General features: G+C 37.0%; 2 protein-coding genes across 3 annotated transcripts in view; one reads left to right on the forward strand and one right to left on the reverse strand.

Moving 5' to 3' along the window:
* Window positions 1–88: 88 nt before the first annotated feature.
* On the forward strand, window positions 89–14,094 carry VPS37A (VPS37A subunit of ESCRT-I). Of its 2 annotated transcripts, none has more exons than XM_081959375.1 (12): window positions 89–469; window positions 1,400–1,474; window positions 2,200–2,314; window positions 2,989–3,089; window positions 3,943–4,156; window positions 4,426–4,496; window positions 6,673–6,800; window positions 6,889–6,947; window positions 7,028–7,096; window positions 7,866–8,009; window positions 8,837–8,917; window positions 9,639–14,094. In XM_081959375.1, exons 1-11 carry the CDS (start codon window positions 303–305, stop codon window positions 8,915–8,917), a joined length of 1,224 nt encoding a protein of 407 aa, XP_081815501.1. In that variant the 5' UTR covers window positions 89–302; the 3' UTR covers window positions 9,639–14,094. The 2 variants fall into 2 exon arrangements, with proteins under 2 accessions (XP_081815501.1, XP_081815502.1); XM_081959376.1 differs by having other exon boundaries at window positions 360–469; window positions 1,405–1,474.
* The window catches only part of MTMR7 (myotubularin related protein 7), a 38,216-nt gene continuing 26,464 nt past the window's right edge, over window positions 13,338–25,089 (reverse strand). Inside the window, exons 10-14 of the mRNA XM_081959374.1 lie at window positions 22,038–22,087; window positions 20,495–20,695; window positions 19,121–19,252; window positions 15,799–15,925; window positions 13,338–14,751 (exon numbers count right to left, since the gene is read on the reverse strand). Coding sequence (XP_081815500.1) covers window positions 14,416–14,751; window positions 15,799–15,925; window positions 19,121–19,252; window positions 20,495–20,695; window positions 22,038–22,087 — 846 coding nt within the window. The 3' untranslated portion in view covers window positions 13,338–14,415. The remainder of the gene's footprint in view (window positions 14,752–15,798; window positions 15,926–19,120; window positions 19,253–20,494; window positions 20,696–22,037; window positions 22,088–25,089) is intronic.

Below are 25,089 nucleotides of genomic sequence, written 5' to 3' on the forward strand. Positions count from 1 at the left end.
AGCTTGGCCAATCGGACTCCCGAGCTGGCCCCTCCCGGCCTCTTCCCACCAATGGAAAGGCAACGGGCGGTGATGAACCGCCCACCAGATCGAGCGCAGGCGCGTTTGGTCGCCCCGGGTCCGGCAGGCGGAACGGCTGTGTCGCTTGTGTTCGTTTTCTCGGGCTTCACGTTCTGCTGGGACAGGAGAGACCCGAGGCGGTGGCGACGGCGGCGGCGCTGACGGGGAAGTCAAGGGAAGGCCGCCCCTCGTCTGTTTTTTTCTCTCTCTCTCTCGGTTAGCAAGCAGCGGGCTAGAAGAGGATGAGCTGGCTCTTCCACTACTCCAAAGGGGGTAGCGGTGGCGGGGCCGCCGCCGTTACCTCTTCCTCCTCTTCGTCCGCTGGCGGAATGGCGTTGCCTTCGACTCTCACCAGCCTCCAGCAGCAGCGGCAGCGGCAGATCGAGTCCCTGCGCAGCTCCCATGCCGCGTGAGTGACACCCCCTTAAGGGAGGAGGGAACCGCCGGCCGGCTCTTTTTCATAAAACGGTTGGGAGTCAATCCAGGGGTGGGTGAGGGAGGATGATATGAGGATGTCCCTGGGCAATCTCTTCATTTGCTGTTGGCAAACATGCCTTTTTTTCTTCAGTAGAGCGACTGAACGACTCGCTCCTCAGCTGAAAACTCAAGTCATCAAACCAAGGCAAATGAGGGGGCACTTAACTTCTTTAAAGGCGTGCGTAATGCACGGAGCTGGGCCGCCAATAATTTTTAAATTAATAGTAGTGGTATCTTTAAGGTGTGCCTTGATATTGCAGCTTTAAAGGGTTGGTAGGCAGAAGTAGAAGCCAGAGGAGACAAAAAGTGCAAGGAGGAGCAGTCACAAAACCCTGATTGAAAAAAAAGCAGCTGACATACAAAGAGGGCAGTGCCTATCACCCTTTCAAAGTGAAAATGGTTTGGTTGCAATCCAAAAACTATGACCATGGACAAGTTAAGGGAATTTGGCCTTCCCTGTATTAGAAAACAGGAAGTGAGTAAAATGCTAGTTCACCAATAGCCCTCAGCTTCCTTCAGCAAAACAAAGTTGTTGCCCAATAATGCTCCTATCAGCTTTCTTGTGAACACGCTAGTGTTTTCGGTTTCAATTACAGAGACCAATCTGCCTTCAAAGCCGGTTCTTTATATTTTCTGGGGTCCTCTGAGCTTTTATTCAAAATTAAGCTGATTAAAATAGGAAGGAGGGAATCAATTATTAAAGGAACCAGTTCTAGTTTAGTTATGATTTAGAGTTTCGAAGAGAAGAAATTATAGTTTGATCTGACCTTTGAAATTAGGGCTTTTTAAGATGCTTAATTGGGTCATTTGTATCTGGTTTCACTATTAAAGGAAACATTAATAAACGTGTTTCTCTTTTTAGTATAGCTGAAATACAAAAAGATGTGGAATATCGGTTGCCCTTCACTGTAAATAACCTGACAATAAATATAAATATGTGAGTATCTTTTGATTTGACTGTATGTCATGTTGAAAACTAAAATCATGCTTAGTGAATCAATGTGGGCTAGAAGGTCTTCTGTTAATTTTCTATCACACCACATTAGGGCTTTCTCTTGTTTTCCTCTGTTTCAATCTGGATATATTTCAAGGAGAGAATGTTGTTTCTGTATTATTCTCAAGGAGCGCATTGCCTACATCTATGTGGCAAAATTGTCATCAGCTGTATTTATCAGCATTTTTTCTTACACACCTAAATGATAATCATTTAGTTTTATGAAGTTTTGCTTCATCAAAATAAGTTGACTTATTTTGATTTTAACTTATTTTCTTGGAGTACACCTAAAATTACTTTTATTTAAAAAATCACATTTCTTCTTGGAGATTTCAATAAAAAGGCCTTTGTTCATTATCTTCAAACATCTGGTTCAGAAAATTACCTAAACAGAGATTGAGTAGGACACTTATTTCAGTGGTTGTCTGACAGAGTAAGCATATATTAGCTGTTTGATGTTTGTGTTATAAATGCTAGAATTCAAATGGATGAACTATGTTTTTGGCTAAATTGTGATTGTACAAAAATTGTTAGGAAGAACTGTACTTTCACTCCCAGTTCTTCACATTCTCTAGAAAGGTGGATTTTATATTTTGAAATACAATGTAATAGAGAGCTAAATCATACATGAGAGTTATGATAACTATCAAATATCTTGGTGTTTGCAGCTTGCTTCCTCCTCAGTTTCCTCAGGAAAAGCCAGTCATCAGTGTTTTCCCCCCAATACGGCACCATATAATGGACAAACAAGGAGCATATGTGACCTCTCCATTAATTAATAGTGTATGTATAAGTGAATTATTTTCTAGAATAATCAACGGTAAAATGCATGTCTCAAGATGTGCAACTGGCAACAATTATAGTTTATTGTAGAATTGTTCATGTTTATACCTACTGACCTCTTGGTTCTGGTAGATAGTTTTCCCATGAACTTTCTTGAAAAAAACCCACATTTTTAGAGTGGTTTTCCCAAATTAAATATATAAAAAATTAGAAAGTATTTTTACAGAGCTCCTGATGTGTTTAAGTTCTTATAATTCCAGGTTATTTATCAGCTCAGTTTCTGCATACAGAGCAAAACTGGGCGTCATTATATATATACCACTGTCACTTGCATGCATCATCTAAGAGGCGACGTGATTGTTATTAGCTTTGTATCATGCCTTGTCATCTCTGTATCTATCCAATCTATCTCAAGGCAGTAAACATAAGTAATACTCCTGTCTTCAAAACAATAATCCTGTGAGATAGGGTGGGCTGGGAGAGAATAACTGATTTAAAATCACCTAAATGGTTTTCATGTCTAAGAGAGCATAGAAATCTCAGTCTCCTGATTTCTAGCCCAGTACCTTACCCACTACACCAAGCTGCCTTTTTTCATGTAAATCAATAATAAATGGACTTTGTTGTATGGCACATAATTTTTAACCATGCTAATTTTTTAAATTATTTAACAGTTTACAATGCACTCTGACCTTGGCAAAATTGTTCAAAGTATACTTGATGAATTTTGGAAAAGTCCTCCGGTTTTGGCTCCCAGCGCAACAACATTCCCATAGTAAGTAAGCACATTAAAATATGGGTAATAATTTCAAGCATCACTATGTGTATACTTATGAGGCAAACTCAGATCAAACTTAATTAAATCAGGATGTGGCTGTCAACCTTATATAGCAATTTTGTTTCTTTCATCTTATGCATTAAAAAGTCAGATTTCAATAAAATTTTAAACTATTCTTTTGGCTTGAGCTGTTCTTTGTTGGACATAAGGCTAATACACGTAGATAAAAATCGAGTATTTTCGGTTTCAGTATTGAAGGTCCTTAGCTCTAAACATCTTTCTTTCCCTGATCCATCTCAACTTATGAGTATAAATGCTTATTTATAATTGGTCAAAGAAGATACGGAATAGGGGCAATACGTGACACAAAAAGGAGAGTTTATAGTGAGTATCAACAAAATACAAAGATCCATTGGCCTAGATGTAGTAGCATCAGATGCATAATTCCATCACAGATTTGTTTTCACTAAAAACCAAAGCTTTTCTAAATTTCAGCATCTAGCTTATACTTTAGATTATATTAGCACTGAAAAGACTCGTTCTGACATACCTAGTTCATAATAGAACATTGCTGAAGTTTTATTTAGCCCCTCAGTTTTAATTGCTTGGATTAAAAGAACCATCATGCCTAGATGCTTCATGAAATGGTGAATCATTGCTATGTGATCACTCTGGCATTGATAAGATTAACAGGGTTGCTAGTCATGCGTTTGGTTAGAATTAATTACAACTATTGTCAACTGTGTTTAACTAGAAAACTACTTAATGCTTAATACAATTTCATTTTGAGAAGAAAAACCTGAAAATGCTATAAAATAATTTTCTGATAATAGATTGTTTTTCCCCATAGCCTTTACAGCAAGCCAACTGGAATTCCTACATATGCTCAGAATTTTCCATTTCTTTCTGCATATCTGCCACAAGAAACAAATAGGTCTGTAGCATCTGTGCCCCTTGCAGAATCACTTTCTTCAAGTTATAGTACAGATAGACTTGCACCTCCTTCCTTTGGCATGATAACTGACTTGCCATTACCTGTTCCAACAACAGAAACATTATCACAGGTATGTATTGGTAGTGTACCTTACAAAGCATGTTGTTCGTTTCCCAAAAGATACCATTCAAATATCAAATATTAACATTTATAGAACTTTAATTTTCCAGCAATACTTGAACTTTTAAGATGATGATATTCTGAGCTCCAAAATCTTTAGAGATGTTATAGAACTTGAGTACAGGAAAAACTGCTGTTGTATAGTTTAGTATTCTGTCATATAGATACCATGCAAGCTGGATTATTATTTAAAACATATATATTGTTTAATATTTTTAGGGAAACCAAAATGGATTTGGGTACAAAATGCCTGAGGTTCCAGATGTATTTCCAGAATTATCAGAACTAAGGTAAAAAGATTTAAAAGGATGTGTGTGCGTGCTAAATATGGGTAAAAGTTGTTCCTCAATATTGAAAACCATAGTCTTACCTTATATCTCTTTCTCAGTAAAACCAGATTCCTAGTAGTATAAAATAAGTCATCAGCAAAATCTCTCTTTAGCTAGATCTGAGTAGAAGGTGAAAACTTCAGTACTGTACCAGTTTCACTTTTATTTTTGCAAATATACTGTGTGCACAATTATTAGGCAATTGAGTATTTTTACTATATCATCATTTTATTAGATATTTTTCACCTCCAAGTTGTATAAACGTGAATGCTTAGTTCAGGGGTATCAAACTCAAGGTCGCAGGCTGAATCTGGCTCGTAGGGTGCCTAGATCTGGCCCACGGGACTGCTCTGGAAACACGACCGGTCCAATGTGACTCTGCCAGTGAAAATGGCGCTTGGGAAGGCCACACCTCTAGGCTCTGTTTTCGGCCGTGACATCCTGCAGCCCTCTGCCAGCAAAAACGGAGCTCTGGGGGCCACACTCAACCCTCCTGAGCTCCATTTTCACTGGCAGAGGGCTGCAGGAGGATGTAGCAACTGAAAATGGGACCTGAAAGGGGGGGGGGGATTCTTGAAATTTCTAAGATATTGCAGCACTCTTGAAATTTCTAAGGTATTGGGGCATGATCACAGAACCATCAAAAATTTTGTTGCAAATAGTCAACAGGGTCGCAAGAAACAAGTTGAGAAAAAAGACGCACATTAACTGCCAAAGAGTTGAGAAGAATCAAACTTGAAGTTACCAGGAACCCATTGTCCCCCAGTGCTGTCATATTCCAGAACTGCAAACTATCTGGAGTGCCCAGAAACTGTTCAGTACTCCGAGGCATGGCCAAGGTGAGGAAGACTGAAAGCTGACTACCACTGAACAAGACACATAGGTTGAAAGAATTTTCAAAATTTTATGAATTGATGAAATAAGAGTGACTCTTGATGGACAAGATGGATGGGCCCGTGGCTGGTCAGTAACAGGCACAGAGCTCCATTTCGACTCTGACACCAGCAACGTGGAGATGGGGTACTGGTATGAGCTGGTATTATTAAAGATGAGCTAGTTGGATCTTTTTGGATTGAAGGTAGACTCAAACTCAACTCCCAAACCCTACCCCAATGTTTAGAAGACACTTTTTTCAAGCAGTGGTACAGGAAAAAGTCTGCATCTTTCAAGAAGACCATGATTTCTATGCAGGTCAATGCTCCATCACATTCATCGAAGTACTCCATTGCCTGGGTAGCCAATAAAGACCTTAAACATGAAAGGATAGTGGCATGGCCTCCTTCCTCACCTAATCTAAACCCTATTGTGGGCCCTTCTTAAATGGGAGATTTACGGTGAAGGAAAACAGTACACTTCTCTGAACAGTGTCTGGGAGACTGGTTGCTGCTGTGCAAAAAGTTGATCATCAACAAATCAAGAAGTTGACAGGTTCCATGAATGGAAGGCTTATGACTGTTATTGAAAAGAAGGGTAGCTATATTGGTTAGTGGTTTTTGTTGTTGTTTGAAATGTCAGATATGTTTATTTGTACATTTTGAGTTGTTTATTGTCACTTTAACAAATGCGAATAAATGAGTGATATGCGCACATTTTCATTTTTCATTTAGTTGCATAATAATTCTGCACACTAGTAGTTCCCCAATAATTGTGCACACACAGATATTCTCCTAGGAAAGCTAAAACCTCACTTTTACTTTCTTAAATATTCAGGTTTGAGGTTTATTAACATTTTGGATTGACCGAGAGCACTGTTGCTATTCAATAATAAAATTAATCTTCCAAAATACAACTTGCCTAATAATTGGGCACACACTAAATTTTACTATGTTCCTGCTTTGTTCATTTGTTTAGTGTAGTAATTGCCATGAACTGTTTTTACCTGAACATTAGCAATTCTCAGGATTCATTCTCTAAAAGTTATGACATTCTCAGGAAAGTAGCAGTGGCTGAGTTCAGATTCTGGAAATAATTAAGCATTAATCTTGCATATGTATTCCTTTTTTAATGAGATAAAGATTAGCATTATATTATATGCACCAGAATGAAATGGCACATTATCAAGAAACAGTTGTCAAAATAATATAGTATATATTTTGCCTGGTTGCTAAATACTGTGTTTATTTTCTTTGCAATTCAGCATATCAGAGCTGACAGACATGAATGAACAAGAAGATTTATTACTAGAACAATTTGTTAATCTACCCCAATTGAAGCATATAATTAATGATAAAGATGATTTGGTGAAAAGTATTGAAGAACTAGCAAGTAAGACTTCCAAATATTTCTATTTAGAATAACATTTTATCAAAAAAGTGATATTCTTCTAAAATTCAACAGTGGGTTTACCTTGCAGAAAAAAATTTGTTATTGGAACCAAGCTTGGAGACAAAAAGGCAAACAATACTAGATAAAGTAAGTACGAGGAAAAATATTTTCTGCAATTGGGGAATTGATTTCTGACCCGGTTTAATAAAACCATATTTTCATTCTAGTATGAACAACTGATTCATTTGAAAAACACATTTGAAAAGAAAGTACAAAGACAGCATGAACTTAGTGAGGTGAGCTTTTCCTTTTTGCAAGAGGAAACAAAATATTATTCACTTACTTGTACAGAGATTGTTAAGAGTTCCCATCCCATCCTGTTTTGGACCTCCCTTAATTTTTTTTCTTTGGCGTTAAAAGTATAATTTATTGATCCTTTTTTAACTGCCCCCATCTGACTGTTCTAAGTACCATAACAACAAAGCACATAAGTAAACAGTATCATATTTTTCGGAGTATAAGATGCCCTCCCACCCCCCCAAAAAAAGAGGGTGAAAATTTGGGTGTGTCTTATATACCAAATGTAGCCCCGCCCAGCTGCCGGCCTCCATCCTTCGGCCTCCACGTGTCCTCAAACGGAGCTTTTAGTGGCTGCAAAGGCAGCCTCTCAAACGTAGAGTCTTTCGAGCAGTCTCCAAAAGCTCCATTTGCAAAGGAGCTTCTCTTTGCAAAGGCAGCCTCTCAAACTGATCGTGCTGAATCAGGCTAATGTGGTGAAGCTGACCAGGCTGGCTGTTAAGGATGCTAGCCAGGTGATTTTTTTTTCTTATTTTCCTCCCCCCAAATGAAGGTATGTTCTTACACTCCGGAGCATCTTATACTCCGAAAAATACGATAACTGATCAACCCATCCAAAGATGGACACCCATAGTAGCTAATTAAGGTTATTGGCACAGTACAAGCTGTTATAGCTACTTTGCAAAATGCCAAGGGGTGGGGGATCCCTGTGGACCTCCTGGGGAAATGAACTGAACATTTCCAAGTTACACACTGTTCTTTTCACAGAGTTGCAGTGCAAGTGCTCTGCAGGCAAGATTGAAAGTGGCTGCCCATGAAGCTGAAGAGGAGTCTGACACTATTGCAGAAGACTTTCTGGAAGGGAAAACAGAAATAGACGATTTTCTTAGTAGTTTCATGGAGAAAAGAACAGTATGTAGATTTCAAAACCTAATTGTTTAAAATATTTCAAACCTTAAAATACCAATACTTAAGTTCCTACTTCAGAATGGCTTTTGTTTGCCAAATTGTCTAACATTTCTGGCAAGCTAAGTGTGCATTAAATTATTGCTTTGTGAAGCATGCATTAACTATAGGAATACAACTGTCCCATCACTTTCCTGCTATCTGCAATGCACAATGTTATGCAAGGATAGAGAAATAATAACAGTGGTATAATATGTTGTTTAAGTAGGTAGGATTACAAACAAATGTCAATATTACCCCATCCATCCTTATGGTATTGGGCTAAAGAGCCAAAGAGTAAGAGGCCTATTCCCCACTTTTGTATGAAAGAACATCCTAATGGGTCAAGTTTTTTCTTCCATTAGGGCACAGAATCCTTTTGAATTTTGTTCCATTGGAATAATTTGATTACGTATGTTTTATTTATTAACTTCATTGTTAATGGCAAACTCCAAGGGGAATGTACCCAAGAAAGAATGTACCTTGATATTATTATTGATAGCTTTTGAATAATGAATATTGTAATGTCTGCTATTAACTAATTATTTAAACTGTTAGAGGAACATTTGCTCAGTGTTAAATCAGTAAGTCCTAGCTTAAGTGTCTTTAGAATTGCATTCTAAGGATATGAATCATCTTAACTATTGTACTTCATGTGCCTGCACATGAAGCTTGCTAGCTGAGATGAACACAAATTTAGTCAAAGTTTGATTTCTTTATTTTGATTGTTTTAGAAGCATTATTTTCCACCAAAGTAAATTTGGAATATATGGTGTTAAATTGTTCTTCCTTAGATTTGCCACTGTAGAAGAGCCAAAGAAGAAAAACTACAACAGGCAATAGCAATGCGTGGTCAATTTCATGCTCCATTATAGGTACGTTTCAAATGAGGCAGATTCTAATTGTCCTACCTGCATTTATCAGGATACAGTCATATAAATAATGTCCACCAGTTCTGAATGTCTGGTAAGACACGTTCCTATTATGTGTATTAAGCAAGTATGTACTCATATAAATTATGTATGTCCAGAGATAAGTTTTACATAATACCACAGAACAAAAACCACACATACAAGAATGTAAGCTTTTGATTATGTAATTGGGAAAGTTTTACATTGCTTCATGTAAAAACATCACAATTAGAAACAATGTCAACTACTTGTGAAAAAAATCCCCCCCCCCCCAAAAAATGGAATTAGCCAACGCTTACATGCTCATATTTAATTCTCCAGTAGATCCCACAATCATCCAAAAAGGCTTTTCTGTGCATTTGGGACATGGATGGAGAGTCCTGGACATTGTGGATTATGTTATGCAATACTGCAAATAAGGTAGAAAAGGGCAGGAGGAATCATTAAAGAGAATTACTTTATGGCATGATACAAACAACATGCAGTATGCCAACTTTCAATAATATATACAGTTTTACTTTGTCTTTTGAGTTTAGCCTTTTATGAAAATGGTCAGTGCAATCAGGGATTAGAGGATATGTATTGGTTTTTTGCCTTAAATTAACCTGAATTTAAGAAAACATGAAATTTTGTATGTGTGCATTGAGAACTTTGACTAATGGTAGATACTTTTTTCTATTCACAGATTTTTTTTTCCTGCTAATTAGAATTTTAAGGCAGCAAATCCAGCAAAGCACATTTTCATAGATCTGTTATTTTGCAAATAAGCATTTCATTATGGCTGTATTTATAGAAAAAAACTGTATATAGAGCTGGGGTGATTTTTTGTACAAATTAGAGTGTCTTTCTATTCTTATTTTATTCAAAATGTACTTCTACTGCAATTTTTGCACTAATATTTCTTGTTATTGATTACCCTTATCATATTTAATTTCATGCTGCTGTCTCTACCACCTTTATAGATTAAATATTTAAACATGTAATTTTGACTAGATTTTTAAATTTTATACAGCATAATCCATAACTTTCTTATTAAATACTGGCTGGTTTGTTTGAGAGGCATAGAAATGTTGGTTGGTTGAAGTAAATTACAAGTAAAATAAGGTAGATTTTTCATCCGGTTTTACCAGAATGCACCAGAATTTAATTTCTTGAAATCAGGTTTCACCTATTTTTGTATCATGTCACTACATAGAGTTCAAGTACTTAAGTATACACTACTGCAATCAGACTTGAGTAGCTAAGAAACTGAAGAGCTAAAATTTTTAAGCAACCCTTCAAACGTTTAGAGGAAATCAATATGATTTTGTTTAGAATCCTTTCTTTTAAATTTTGCCACTCATCGCTTTGGGAAGTATCCTACCTCAAGTCTCAAATGGAGATAGGCATAATTATCTCCAATTCTTGCATCTTACTTTCTTATTTGTGTTGAAGCAAATGAGTGGGTAGATTGTATAAATTCTTGGTATTCCTTCATTTGCTTTATTTCCTCATCTCTGTTCTCTTTTGCCCTAGTGTGTCCATGTGTTCGTATAAGCACTTTTGAAACCAAGAAGGAAAGAAGAATTTTATCTAGTATATATATATTATCAACAACTGTATTATTTAGGTCCAATAGAATAGACTCAAACCCTCATCTCTCAGTCCCCTGCATCAGACATAAAATAAGCAAGTTTATTCACCTGTTCAGTATTATGTTGGCAAAACGTAGTGAAATAACTGCAGTCCTAAATCACTCTTCTACAAAGGTAAAATTGAGGTTACACTAAAAATACAACCAAAGAATTTTATTTTCATATAAAAATAGTTTAATTTTACGTTTTGCATGTTCATAAGATTTCAAAATGTTTTTCAGATAATTAAATTTGATTTTTTTTTTCTTTAGATAATTGGCAAAAATCTATGATAATATTGCAGAAAACTAAGTCTAGAAGCATACATTCATGACTTGTTTTTTTTTCCTTTTATTGCTTCGTTAAGGAATAAATTTCATTTTCTTGAACGATTTATAAGGCTTCTCCAAAAAGATTCAGTATTGATATTTGCATTTTTAAAGCAGAATATTTAATTCTGCATGTGGAAAAGTAACTGTAGAGTTCAGCTTTATATACTTTGGGACATACTGATAACTTTTGAGACTTAAACTGGAAATAAATAAGTTTGGTGGAACAAATACTATTGCTATGTGTCATTTAGGTTATTTTATCAGTTCTCCTTACCGTTCTCTTCAGGAATTCTTGTTTCCTGATCTCGGCTTCTCTCCCTCTGGCAGTCTTTAGATTTAAATTAACAATATGTATTTGAAAGTTATTTAATTGTACATATCTCTTACCTAGTCCTTTTATGCCTAGTCTTTTTATGTAAATGGAAACAGTCTAGTTATGACTTTACAAAAAAAGTCATACTTTTTTGTTGTTATAAATGTCAAGCTTGAACCATTTCTCCTTCACTTAGAAATGTTGAGGAAACTTACTGGTTAGAAATTTAATTTAAAATGTAATTCAAATTAACAAACAAAGAAACAACATCATGCTTATTCATGAGATAGATGCTTTGCTTTTGACTGACCATGAGACTGCAAATAGCATTTATTACAGCACTCCCATTTAATCATCTAAAGCTTATTGTGATACACCACAAGCAAGTTATAAAATTCAATCATTTTGTTTTCAATTGAGAAGATAAGCTTTTACAATAGTCGTTTTCATGAGCTTACTATGGATGTTTTTACCATATTGTAAATACTATTTTGAATTAAGATTCTAGAGTGTAACAATAAAAAAAGACTTAATTGGATAACTTAACATTACTCTTTATAATGTTCTGAATTATACCCTAATGCCCAATAGTATACAGTGCGTGCTATATCTTTAACTTTGCAAAATTTACAGAGTCGGCATATTACCCCCAACTATCTGGGTCCTCATTTTGCCCACCTCGGAAGGATGGAAGACTGAGTCTTTGTACTGCCAAATTACAGGCAGCTGGCAGTCAGCAGAAGTAGCCTGCAGTACTGCACTCTAACCACTGCGCCATCACGGTTCATTCTATAGTATTTCCATAATGCAGATTTTTTCTGGCAGTTTTGACCCTCATCAATTCATACTTTATAGAGTAGCCATTTTACAGTAGAGAACTTCTGTATTGAAGTTCAGCACTACCTGTTGAGTACATCACAGATTGTGTTCAAAGTAAGATAGATACTAAAATCTGGTTATGATAAACGTGTAGCATTTTTTAAAAAAATTAACCACATTATTACATGCAAAACGGCTATCTCATGGTGGGACTTCAGTGATGCATTGCACCAAGTTCCATAGGATTTGGGCCACTGGAGAAATGCTCTGCCTCCAACGGATCGCACTTTATTTCACCAAAAAAGCAAACAGTTGTTCTTACAATTGCCTGATTTGGACAGTCTGGTGAGATTCAATTGAATCGCTGTCTGCTCTGTTTATCAAATTTTGCAGGGGTGAGATAAGTCATTAAACCAGGTAGACATAATAGCTTTATCTTCCCTAGATATATCTAATTTCCTTTTAGAACTATTAATGTCCATTACCATGTCTAATAATACAAATCTCATATTTTCAGTATGTCTTCTACAAAGGACATTTCTTTTTACTGGCCAGCTTGGTTGCGACCCCTGAAACTCTTACGTCAAACTTGCTTGAGGATACCTCAAAAATTAAATTACAAATAGGAAATTTTAGCAGGGAGGGGGGAGGAGGAAGGACATTAAATATGTAACTGGCAAGTAAATCAATTACATTTAATTTTGGTTGGAGGAAGCTGTTCAATGTTAAAAAAATCTACAGGTGGTATAAGTTACAAAAGTGCTAAAAAAACCAACTTAATATGATCAGTACCCATATTTATGACCTTCACAGCAGGGGTGGGTTCTGGCTGGCTTTACTGCTGGTTCACTCATGGGCGTGCTTTGTGTGCGCGCGTACACTGGATGCATACACATGCACAGTTCAATTAAAATTGCTCTGCACATGCGCAGAGCTCAAAAACAAGATGACGGTGGCGACTGGGGAACCTGTTTGGGAGCATGGCAGGCCTGGGTCACTACTGGTTCCAGTGATCCAGGCCGCCGTATCCCTAATGGTTCAGCCGAACCGGGCCAAACCGGTAGGAACCCAACCCTGCTTCACAGCCTCTCTCTTCTCTTATTCTCACTTGCTTATTTACCTCATACCAGGATAACCTCAAAAAGAAAGGAAAACCACCCCAGGTCAGTTGAAGAAAGTAGCCGAAACAAAGGAAAACTGACGTGAAATTGTAAGCGTTATTGTGGTAGTGTGATTTTCATTTAACGAGTGTTTCACTTATCTACCAGGTTGCCCATCCCAATTGTGCTCAATAGACAAGGACTATATTTGTGAAAGGACCAGTGATTTATTGCAAGCTGATGAGGATGAATATAAAAGAATTTGGAAAGATTTCTTTTTCTTTAGAATTTCCTAGCTTTCCTTGAATGGCACATAGATTGAAGTATTTTAAGGTACTAAATGCCCTAGTCACCTCTTCCAATAGTCCACTCCAAAAAATGTACATGGGAATAAGTGTGCCCATGTCCACCTTCCTTTGTCATGATCCCTATCCTATTCCACAATTCAGAAGATGAAAAGTCCCCACTACATTAACCTGAATTTACAAAGGGAATGAAGGGCATAATTTTAAGTATGGGTAAAGCTAATCTCTTACTGACCCACCTTCTGTCCTTTAGTTTAACAGCCAAATGTGAAAAGGCAATGTAGAGTCAGATCTGATTAATTTGGGGAAGGGATCCCCATCATAATCCAGGATTGGGGAAGAGAGGGAGGAAATCCTGGTAGACCACTCTGTCAGGAAAACGTCACCAGGAACTGTGTTCAATTGGAAACAGATTACTTGAAGAGAAAAATGGCAAAAACAGCATTTGCAGAGGCACCAACAGAAACAGTGTCATTACTACCAATCAAGTCATAGAACTAATCTAGGAAAACATATCTAGTTATTTCAATCTTAATTTTCCAAATTTCTTCAGCAATGGCCTTTAATAAACTGACATCTCTGACAATATTTTAAGTCCATACATACATGGCAACCTTCTTCAACATATTTTTTTTCAAGATTGTAAAAAAGAAACAAAACAGAAGAGATCTATTTGCTTTTTTCACTTGAGTATTTTTGGGTGTCAAGGTAAGATAACATTATGTATTGGATTGACTGGCATTGCTTAAACATTTCTTGTCAATTCTTTGGAGTGGTCTTAACTGTACAGTTATCCTATTGATAATAGTTATGTAAAACAAAATGTTCGTTCTATATGGCTCTGTAAATGGATAACGGAAAATAATAAATGCAAAAACATTCTAGCTTATTACTTTGTCACATATGGACTCTTTAAATGCATAAATCCCTTTCTTTGGAACTTTTGATAAGTAGTCTTTCGTAATCTACTAAATTATCACTCAGAGAGTGAGAAAAACAGCTTCATCTGAATCATGGTCTCTAATGCTATCTTCACTGGGTAAGCCTCCTCCACCTGGGGACCGACAACTCATATCCTCCACACCAGATTCCTGATCACTGTTGGCTGACAGATCAGGATCAGAGCTTTTCAAGTTGTCCTGTGTAAGGATGAGTGCTGAGTCTTCTTCATCTCCCTGTGAAGGACTCCGAGAAGGGAATGATTTCAGATTGGAGGTGTAATCTTGGAGTGATTTGGCCATGCAGTCACTGGAGCTTTCATTTTCATTTTTTATCTTTGCCTCATTTAATTGCCCGTTAGTAATTTTTGCCAGTCTCTGCAAGACAAGAAACAAGAAAATCCATTGGCCTGTTAAAAATATATCCAAACTACCAGTGTGAAGCTGGGGCCTTCCAGGTATTTCTGAATGAGAGATCCATCAATCCAGCCTACCTACCAATTGAGAGGGAATTGCTTTGTTCCCATTCTATAATTTCCTAGCTACAATTTGTCCCAGAGATCAAGAATAACCTTCCATGTCAAAGAGAGACTTTAGAAAACTGCAAGTATATAAATCTGCAGTTTCCTTGGCTTGCTTGCTTTATTCACTCACTTATCATTTACATCATTGACTAGTGCACCACCCATCTCTCCTAGAGGTAATGGAGTCCCAAGTAAGTCTAGCCTTGCTGCTTTTTCACTTATCAGTCCTAGCCAATCCATACTAGATTTTGTAATCTTCTAGTTTCTAGGCATTTTTCCATGTTCATGGAGCATTTTGTGCCATTTATCACTTGACTACTCAACAAAATCGGACAATAATGAAGAGAAGTAGATTGATTTTGAAATTGTACCGGAAGTAGGAAATTCACTCATTAGCAGCTATTATCATGGTAAAGGAAGGCCTGGAGGAACATTGTCCTTGGGATCGCAATGGGTCAGACATGACTTCGCAACTAACAACAAATCATGGTAAAAGAAATAAATACCTGATTCAAAACTATACTGTAGAGCAGTGTTTCTCAACCTTGGCAATTTTAAAATGTGAGGACTTCAACTTCTAGAATTCCTCAGCCAGAAAGCCTCACTGGGGAATTCTGGGAGTTGAAGTACACATATCTTAAAATTGCCAAGGTTGTAAAATACTGCTGTAGAGCTCTTATTGCCAGATATGGGGTGGAAGAAAGATAATCCTCTATTCAATGCTTCAGCTAGAAAACCTTCAAATATTACATCTACCCCTGAATAATACCCTAATCAACTGCATTGATGTTGAAATATACTTGAATTGATGCATATGGCAATGGCCAATCACTACTCAAAAAATGGGGTGCAACAGAGCAATATATAAATTTTATAGTTCTAGAAAACCAATTATACATACCTCTTCTAATACCAGAAGCTCCTCCTCCAACTGTTGTGTTTCTTCTTTCACGGCCATCAGATATTCTGTAACAGACTGCCTTGGATGGAGTCCCTTTTCAAAACGGTTATACATTCCACTCCAAAATCTGGAAAATAAAACAAGATTAAAAAATCTATAGAAATCTATACAAAAGTCAGTCTCATTTCATTCAACCCACAGAACTTGCTCCTAGAGAAGTTAACATAATTGCACTGCACAGTGTAAAACAAATTAACACAAGCTTCTGTGCCAGGGAACATTTAATGGAAAAGAGGTTCTCTCAGCTTTTAAAATTATCCCATATTGCTCAGATTCTCATATAAACCATTTTACAGCACAGAATTGTGAAAAAACCGATCTTTATTTCTCAGAATATTCTGACTGTAAAAGAGATTTTTCACTTTGGCAAAGTGAATCCCATGTTCAGATTTTGAAAAATTAAAATCGTGCAATTTTGTAGGATTAAAGTGCCAAATGCTATCTGTGTAAGCTTAAATAACATTAGATATAATATCTCACTTTACTGAAGTCTGATGAGCATGAGAATTCTGATAAACAGAAAGTCACTCTGAATGCAAGAGTTACACCAATTATTGAAATGAGATTTGGCGTTTTTCCATAACTGATGTAACGCTTGTACTCAGAATGACTTTCAATCGGGGGGGGGGGGGGGGGGGTCAATAGAAATCCTGCATCAAAATTAATAAAATAGCCAGCGCCTATCTTATTTGTTTTATTTTGATACAAATATTTGGTAGAAGGATTAAATATTTCCAAAAAATACACATGTGAAGCCTTTCTTCCTGAATTTCCAACATTAAGCAATCCAGCTTGCCGAGCTTTATTGCTGTAATCAACTTTAGGAAGCAAATTCTCATTCCATTGTTCAGGATGTGAAACTGCCAAATGTTTTTTTTTTATGTTAGTTTCATGTATGTTATTTCTAATAAACACTCTATAGGCCACACGGTCATTTCAAAATGCAAGCAAGTCAATCAACAGTCCTTGGCTGATGAACTTCAGATAATGCTTACACCATAGCAAACATGTAAATAAATTTTCAAGAATTTATTCACATCAATGTAGATTTTTACCTAAAAGAGTCAAAAGACAATGTTAGAAATATGTTGGACATCTCAGAATATTTTCAACAACACAATAAAAACAAGCCACACTGATTTCCTAAGAAGCAGACAATTTGAACTGGGCTTTCTTGTTCAAGGTTTTGAAAGATACAGATTTTTGTCAGAGTGTTTGTAGTGTGACTAGTATTTTGAGACAACCCAGGAGCACAAATGCAGGACACAGAGGTTTGTCTTACAAACAGTGGTTTATATACAAGACTTATATATACAAGGCATACAGGACATATATATACATACATGTTCTGGGCACAGCTAGGCAAGTGGAGAACTACTATGAAGATAACACATGAGAGAGATACACGAGGAGAGAGAGACGCCCTCACATGGCCTTTCTTATATAGACAGCTTCTTAAAGTAGCAATACTTCTGCTGACTCATCCTCATTTCATCATCTTAAGTTACAGCCTTACATTGGCTGGTCAGCTTTAAATCATCATTGCCCGGACAATTTTAGAAAATTTTATAATATGGGGAAGATTGATTTATACTTTGCAGAAAGCACAAATGATTGTTAATTGAAATTTAAACAAAACCTTGTGAAATATTTAAAGAAGGAACAAAACAGGAATGCCACTGTTCCCTCTTCTGGGTTTGTTAGTTTGTTTTTGCTTCTTGAAATACTTATAGGACAATTTGAAACAGAAGAACAAGTGAAGGGATGTATGATAAAGAGGCTAAAATGATTATAATATACAGATGAAACAACAGGAAAATATGTGCTTCAAAAGATTGAAATTTACAATGATTATAATCTTAACAAGGATGTTAATAAAATCGGTATACATCACCAGTTGTCTAGAATGGGAATGTATACTTCAAGTTTATGTTTGAAATGTGAATTTTGTATTTTTTTCTTCCTTTTTTCTTTTTTAAGAGTATTTTTTTCTTTCTTGAACTTTTAACTTTCTCCTTGATTTTTTTTATTCTTTTCTTTTTCTTACTTTATACTAGTTAATATTAGCTTTAATCTTCCTTTTAATTTTTTCATAAAATTATATAAGTGTAAGCAAGTCTTGGAGAAGAAGCTATGTTACAACAGACATGTTATGGGCAACCTAAGTGAGGCTGAGCTATCATGTTACCTAATTCCTCTGAATATTCTTAGACTACATCATTGTAAGTAGATCAGTGGCAGGGTTAACTAGAAGTCACACTTGGATAAAGAGCAGAGCTGTCTGGAAAAGAATGAGGAACTATTTTAAGAGGCTTTGTAACACTGTAAGGTCTAATGATAATGCCAAACCTATCGTACTCCAGTTTCATTCTTAAAAATATATGGATGGCTTGGTGTTAATTTTAAAAAGCAGATTTCTTTCCATGAATTACAAAGAAATAAAAATCACAATATCTTGCAAACGTATTTTTAATCTCTTTTTTTTTATTTTTGTATTTAGCAGAATCTCATTCCAGATGTCTGGTAGGCGAGAGGTATCGTCACGTTTATTCATGTTGGGACGATACCTCCCGCCTACCAGACATCTGGAAACCAACCCTAGTCAACAAACGAACCCCACCCACCACTCAGGTCGTTACAACACAAAAGAACAACGGACACACAGCCAATACCTCAGCCACACAGGATGATACGAAACAGCAGACCAAGCTACAAACATCAACTCCATCTACCAATCAGGATGCAACTACACAGCCAATCAACCCACTTACAGCAACAAAGCGAGCACTCCACACACACACACACACACACACACCAAGATTTATAGAAAGACGGCAGCTCCGACCACGCTTTACTCGCACAAGCATGAAACCGAAAACACCAGCCTGAAGATGGCGAGTGAGTACACAGTTGAAGATCTAATGCTTTTGTCTGGGCATTATTTGAAATTTATAAATCATTTTTCAAGGATGGATGTTTACAAAATTCCACAGCAAATGTGACAGAAAGTGAACAAATGAAACAATTTTACAAACCTCTATCCCAATTAAAAGTATCTCTCATATATTAATATAATTTATCTTTTATTCTACACAGCAATGTGTTACACTTTCACAGCAAAGGAGGAGGAATTGGGGAAGGTTCGTGACAGTTAACGTCCATCTCACAGCTATTTGCACTATATTTGCACAATCTTGAAGTCAGGGACAATTGTTAGCTCATTTAGTCAAATATTTTATAAAACAATTCAGATGCAACTTACTTGTAGATAAAATGGGAGGGTGCTGATTGTGGATGAAGGGTCCTATTGTGGTCTTCCCGATACAGAGGGTTCAGATAATCAGCACGATTCTTCCATAAGTGAGCCCAAAGTGAATATGTCCGTTCCTGAATTCTGAGGGACAATTTATAATAAAATTCTATGAACTGCATTTGCTATTTCCCTCATCCTTATATTGAAAGACTTCGTGAGCATGTCAAAAGAGTAGATACACATTTAGAAAGGGTAGAATTCAACTATTTGAAATTAGATAATAAAAAAGGCTACGCTCTCCAGATGTTTTAGAACCACAACCCCAGTGGATATAGCCAGTGGCTAAAGAATTTAGGGATAATCTCGGCCTACAGAACCAAATTTCCTAATACTGCATAGAAACCCTGGCATTCTATGCACACATGTGGTCTGAATAATTTTTTGTTTTGTTTTGTTTTAACCTAACTTACAATATTTACGGTCATCCGGCAAGAATAATTGTTAAGAGATTCAGAATTGATAAAAAGAAGCATTTTGTTGTGTGACACACAAAAATTAGGGAATGGGGATTCTTTTACTACCATAAGACATGAGGCTGGTCAGAGTGCTTGTGCTCTTATCTAGGTAGGTATAACATTAATACATTTCATTCTGTAACTGATTCTGTGAATTAAATAGCCAAAGAACCACAGTCTACTGTTCTTTGTAAATCAATAGGTGGTATTGTTGGATTATTCTGGGCAATAGCAGGGAAGCCACGGTCAGCAGACTTGCTAAGGAACTAACCAGGCTTTATTTAATTCTAAATTTCTTGGCTTTTATCCTCGTAACATTCTAGGAACTATATTTTTTGATGATAAATTTCTGACAGTAGCAACTGGGATTTCATTTAATTAATTTAAAAGACAACTAAGATGGAAAAATTAGAAACCCTCATGGAAAACTCAGCCAATGATCAGACCATCATAGCTATCCAACTGAGACTGTTTTCTCGGGCTCTCTACAGTTATGTTTTATATTTATCTAAAAGGAAAGGTCAGTTCTCTGATCTTCCAATTTTCTTTTAAAATGAGATTATCATTTTATATTCAGAGAATTCAGGAGGTAGATTATGTTTCAGACATCTTCCTTTCAAGTAAAGCAGTTTTTGGATTCTTTTGGTTGCAATATGTATTCAAGGAGATTGATCTTTTATTCTTTAGTAGTATTTTTAAACAGATTTTATTTTATTATTATGTTGGACTTTTAATATATAACCAGTTTGAAACAATTGAACATTTTTTTCTTATGTATTAGTTAAGATTCCACATTGAAGCATCATGTTTATCAGAATAAAGGGTCATTCTGCTGTACCATGCACACATATTTTTAAAAGTATCTTACTTGAGCTCCTGTCTTTCCTTCTGATTATTACACAAGAAGTTTCCAAACTGGCAGGAATATATATGATGTTGTATGTGGATCAAGAATCTTTCGTTGAATTCAAAGGCACAAGGAAACTGTTCCATAAGTTGCCAAACACACTCAATAAATTGATCGATTACTGGTGATATCTCCTTTGGGTCTCCATCTAAATTGCCATACCTACATCAATGCCAGAGGAAAATATTAATTCACAACTCTTACCTTTCTGAAAATCTCAGTGTTGGCACAACATCTTCCATCTTAATTGTCAGTTCTATTATTTGCTTCATTTGCAGAATAAAATTTTCTAGAGCATATATATCCATGTCAGTTAGAAGGTAACCACAAATACTGTATTTTTCAGAGTATAAAATGCAACTTTTCCCACCTAAAAGTGCATGGAAATGTTGTGCATTTTATACACCAAATACAGCCATTTTTGGTCTACCAAAGCTCCCCACCCGCATCCCATTTTTGCAAAAAACGTCCCGTTTTCCACCAGTTTTTCGCAAAAACAGGCGTTTTTGCCTTCCGCCAGCCCTGCTAAAGCCTGCAGAGTGTTCCTAGGGGCTGGGGAGGACAAAAACTTTTTTTCTTACTTACCGCTTTGATATCTTGGTGCGTCTTATACACCAGTGTATCTTATAGTCTGAAAAATACATATGATGTCATAATGCAACTGCTACAACTGCATACTTGTGCCCTGATGAGTGATGAAAGTACCAAAGCTTGGCCCTTGTGTGATACCATATGTCATTTCCCTCCTTTGCCTGTCCCCTCCTCCCCAGGTGTCCCCATAGCCAGCTAAAGCCTGAATAGCTAAATGGATTTTACTCATATATTGATCAGTTCAATAAGAAAGAAGATTGAGCTCATATATCACAAGTGGCATAATATTATTTGTGTAATTTTCACATAGGCTAAAGTATGAACCTGGCCACTGTACTTTATAAGTCACAGTTTATGCTTAGATGTATGTGTAAACTAGACTGATGTGGCTTTTTAAACAAACAGTAAATAAGCCTAGAAAGACTTTTCAAAAGTTAAATAATCAAAGTAAATGTCATTAAGAAAAGGGCCAGTTATACTCAGTCAAAGGCTTAAAAATGAGCCTTTACGTTTCATATCATTTCTAATTACATTTCACTATACTCATGATGACATATAGTAGTTAGGTTGGTCTAATGATTAAGGCACAGGAATGGGCTGGGAATACTCAAGTTCTAATCCTCCCTTACACCCAACACCAAAAAATATTGGTAACTCTGGTCAATCATTATCTCTCAGCCTTAGATAAATGATACTGGCCAAGCACTTTCTAAATGTCACTAAGAAAACTACATAAGCCTGTCCATGTAGTTATGAAGAGTCAAGAATGACTCAAGTGACCACAACAAGAGTATGATGCCATCAGAAATGTTCCATGGTCAATATTCAGTATTCAGATGTTCATCTGATGTTCTCTGGCAGCAAAGTACCTGGTTGCCACTTCACAGAACCCACACTAAAGAACCGTGCTTACCTGTGATTAAATTTATGACCAAATGAAACCCAATCTTTATCAATTAATACCTGAAACAAAAAAAGTAGCATCAAAGGAGATTATTGAGGTTTTATAGAGAAGCAGAAAATTATTTTTTCTTATGATAATTAATTGGATTATTATAAATAATCCTGAAATTTCACAATCAGAAAAAAAGCAAAATGGCACAACTTATTGTGGCAAGCTTGCCGCAGTCAGTTCATCATGGCCAACTCGCCACCTCCAAGTCACGGCAGGACAACTTCACATGACCAGCTTGACCTGACCATGGTGAGTTGGCCACGCTGAGCTGTTCTAGACCCCAGAAAAAGGGTATGTTTTATCAGGGACAGTAATCATGCTGTTATGAATTTTAGAAACTGATTGGCAGCCTACTTATATGGCAACACACAATTTTGTTATGCTGGAAATTTGCTATCCATTTGTAGAATAATTCTTAACACCCTGAGGTTCACATTATAATGTTATATGTTTTTTGCTCTATGCTCAATGCTACAAGGTTAACATTATAACCATAAATCAATTTATAATATTTCTTAATGTTATCTCCCCGTGCCACACTGACAGAATACATGAACAATGACAGAGAATCTAAGTTTGATGGATATGAGTCATCACAGCCTTTTAGAGAAGCCAGCTGCATGGGAATATATCAGGGAAATGTATATCCATATTCTCAAACCAGGTTCTCAGAGGAAAGTGATAATTTATGTTTCATATTAGAAAAAGAGAAAAGATTCTTCCTGCTTTTATTGGAAAATAATTATGGGTTAGAGAGAAGACCTGGTTCTGCCAGTGGGCCTAGTGAACCCAGAGCGGGATGGCTTGTGTGATCTGCTGGGGCAGATGTGTGTGTGTGATTTTATTATATTATACTATATTAATTTATTTGTTTCTTTTTAATAGTTTTATTGTTGTAAATGTGGTTTTATATTCTGTAAGACGCCTTGTGTCGCCATGGGCGAATAGGTGGGCAATATAAATTCAATAAACAAACAAATAAAATAGGAAAACACATCAAAATAGGCAAGAAATTTAGTAAGATAATACTAATCTCCTTTGGATGAGTTCAGAGTGACAGGACCAGATGGGTTTACATTCCAGGGTTCTAAAGTAACTGGCATATGTGATCTTATAACCACTAAACCAGTGTTTCTCAACCTTGGCAACTTTAAGTCCTGTGGACTTCAACTCCCAAAATTCCCCAGCCAGCTGTTCTGGCTGGGGGATTCTGGGAGTTGAAGTCCATAGGACTTAAAGTCTCCAAGGTTGAGAAACACTGCACTAAACAAATCTTTCAGAGCTCTTGGAGCAAGGGGGAAGTCCCAGCGCACTGGAAAAGAGCTGATCTGGTTCCAATGTTCAAAAAATGAAAAAAAAAAAAGAGGAACCAGGAAACTGCAGACCAATCAGCCTGACATCAATACCTGGTAAATCCTAGAAAATATAATTACAGTGGATTGAAGAGCACCTAGAAATGAACAAGATGATTAATAAAAGTCAGCATGGGTTTATTAAAAGCCTTCATTGATAAAGTGACTAAATTAATGGATCAGGAAAAAGCTGTGGATATAGTATACTTGGATTTCAGAAAGGCACTTCTGAAATCCCCAGCCTATTTCTTGATAAGATAATGCAATGTGAGACAGACCACCAGATGGATTTGCAATTGACTGACCAACTGCACTCAGTGTTCAAAATAAATGGATCTACATCTACATGGAGAGATGCATGAAGTAGGGTATCTCAAGCACTTCAGCACAGTGCTCTTCAACATCTTCATAAATTATCTAAATGAGGGTATAGAAGTGGAGCTTATCCAGTTTGCAGATGACACCCAGCTGGCGGGGAATTGCTAACACTCTGAAAGATAGGCTCAGGATTCAGAAGGATTTTGTCAAGACTAGAGCCATGATGGCGAACCTATGGCAAGCCATATTTGCTGGCATGGCATCCCTCTGCTCCGGCAGCTGATTTTCGGCCTTCCGGAGGGCTGGTGGAGGCCGTTTTTGCCCTCCCTAGGCTTTAGGAAAGCCTCCGGACCCTGGGGAGGGCAAAAAAACAGCCCAACGGGCAAACCGGAAGTTCATTCCCATCCCAAACTTCTGGTTGGGCCGAATCAACTTCCCGAACCATTCCTGAACTTTCAGTTGGGCCACTGGGCCGTTTTTCGCCCTCCCCAGGCTTCAGGAAAGCCTCCGAAGCCTAGAAAGGGCAAAAATCCCCCCCCCATGGGGAGTCATGCACGCATGCGGGAGGAGTTGCTCACACATGCGCAGGTGGGGGGGGGCATGCGCATGTGATAGCGCACACACACACACATTTTTGGCACACCTTTAGAAAAAGGTTAGCCATCACTGGACTAAAGCAATGAGCCCTATCCAATAAGATATAGTTCAGTGGTGAGAAAAATAAGGTCCTGCACTTAGGCAGGAAAAACCAAATGCACAGGTATAGAACAGGTAGTACGTGTCTCACAGGTAACCGTGAGAGAGATCTAGGTGTTTTAATGAACCACCACTTAAGTATGAGTCAGCAGTGTGCTGCAGCTGCCAAAAAAGCCAATGCAGACCTACGCTACATCAACAGTTAGCGTCAAAATCATGAGAAGTAATAGCACCACTCTATCTTGCACATGTGAGGCCACCCTTGGAATACTCCAACTTTGGTCATCATGAGATAAAAAAGATGCAGAGATTCTAGAAAGTGCGTAGAGAATACCAACAAAGTTGATAAGAGCCTGTACCATATGATGAATAATTAAGGGAACTAGGTTTCTCTAGCATAATGAAAAAAAGATTGGGGTAACATGACAGCTTGCCTCCCAGATTTGTAGATGCTTCATTGCTGGAGGTTTTCAAGAAAATATTGGACATCTATTTGTCAAGGATCGTATAAAGGTTTCTGCTTTGGGCAGGGGGGATGGACTAGAAGACCTCCAAGGTCCCCCCTAGCTCTATAATTCTAATATTCTAAATACATGCCTGGCCTTTTGCATCCACTTTGGCCTTACATAGGAAACTCAAAGTTA

This window comes from Natrix helvetica, assembly GCF_964273705.1.
Source record: "Natrix helvetica genome assembly, chromosome: 7".
NCBI classification, from domain to species: Eukaryota; Metazoa; Chordata; class Lepidosauria; order Squamata; family Natricidae; genus Natrix; species Natrix helvetica.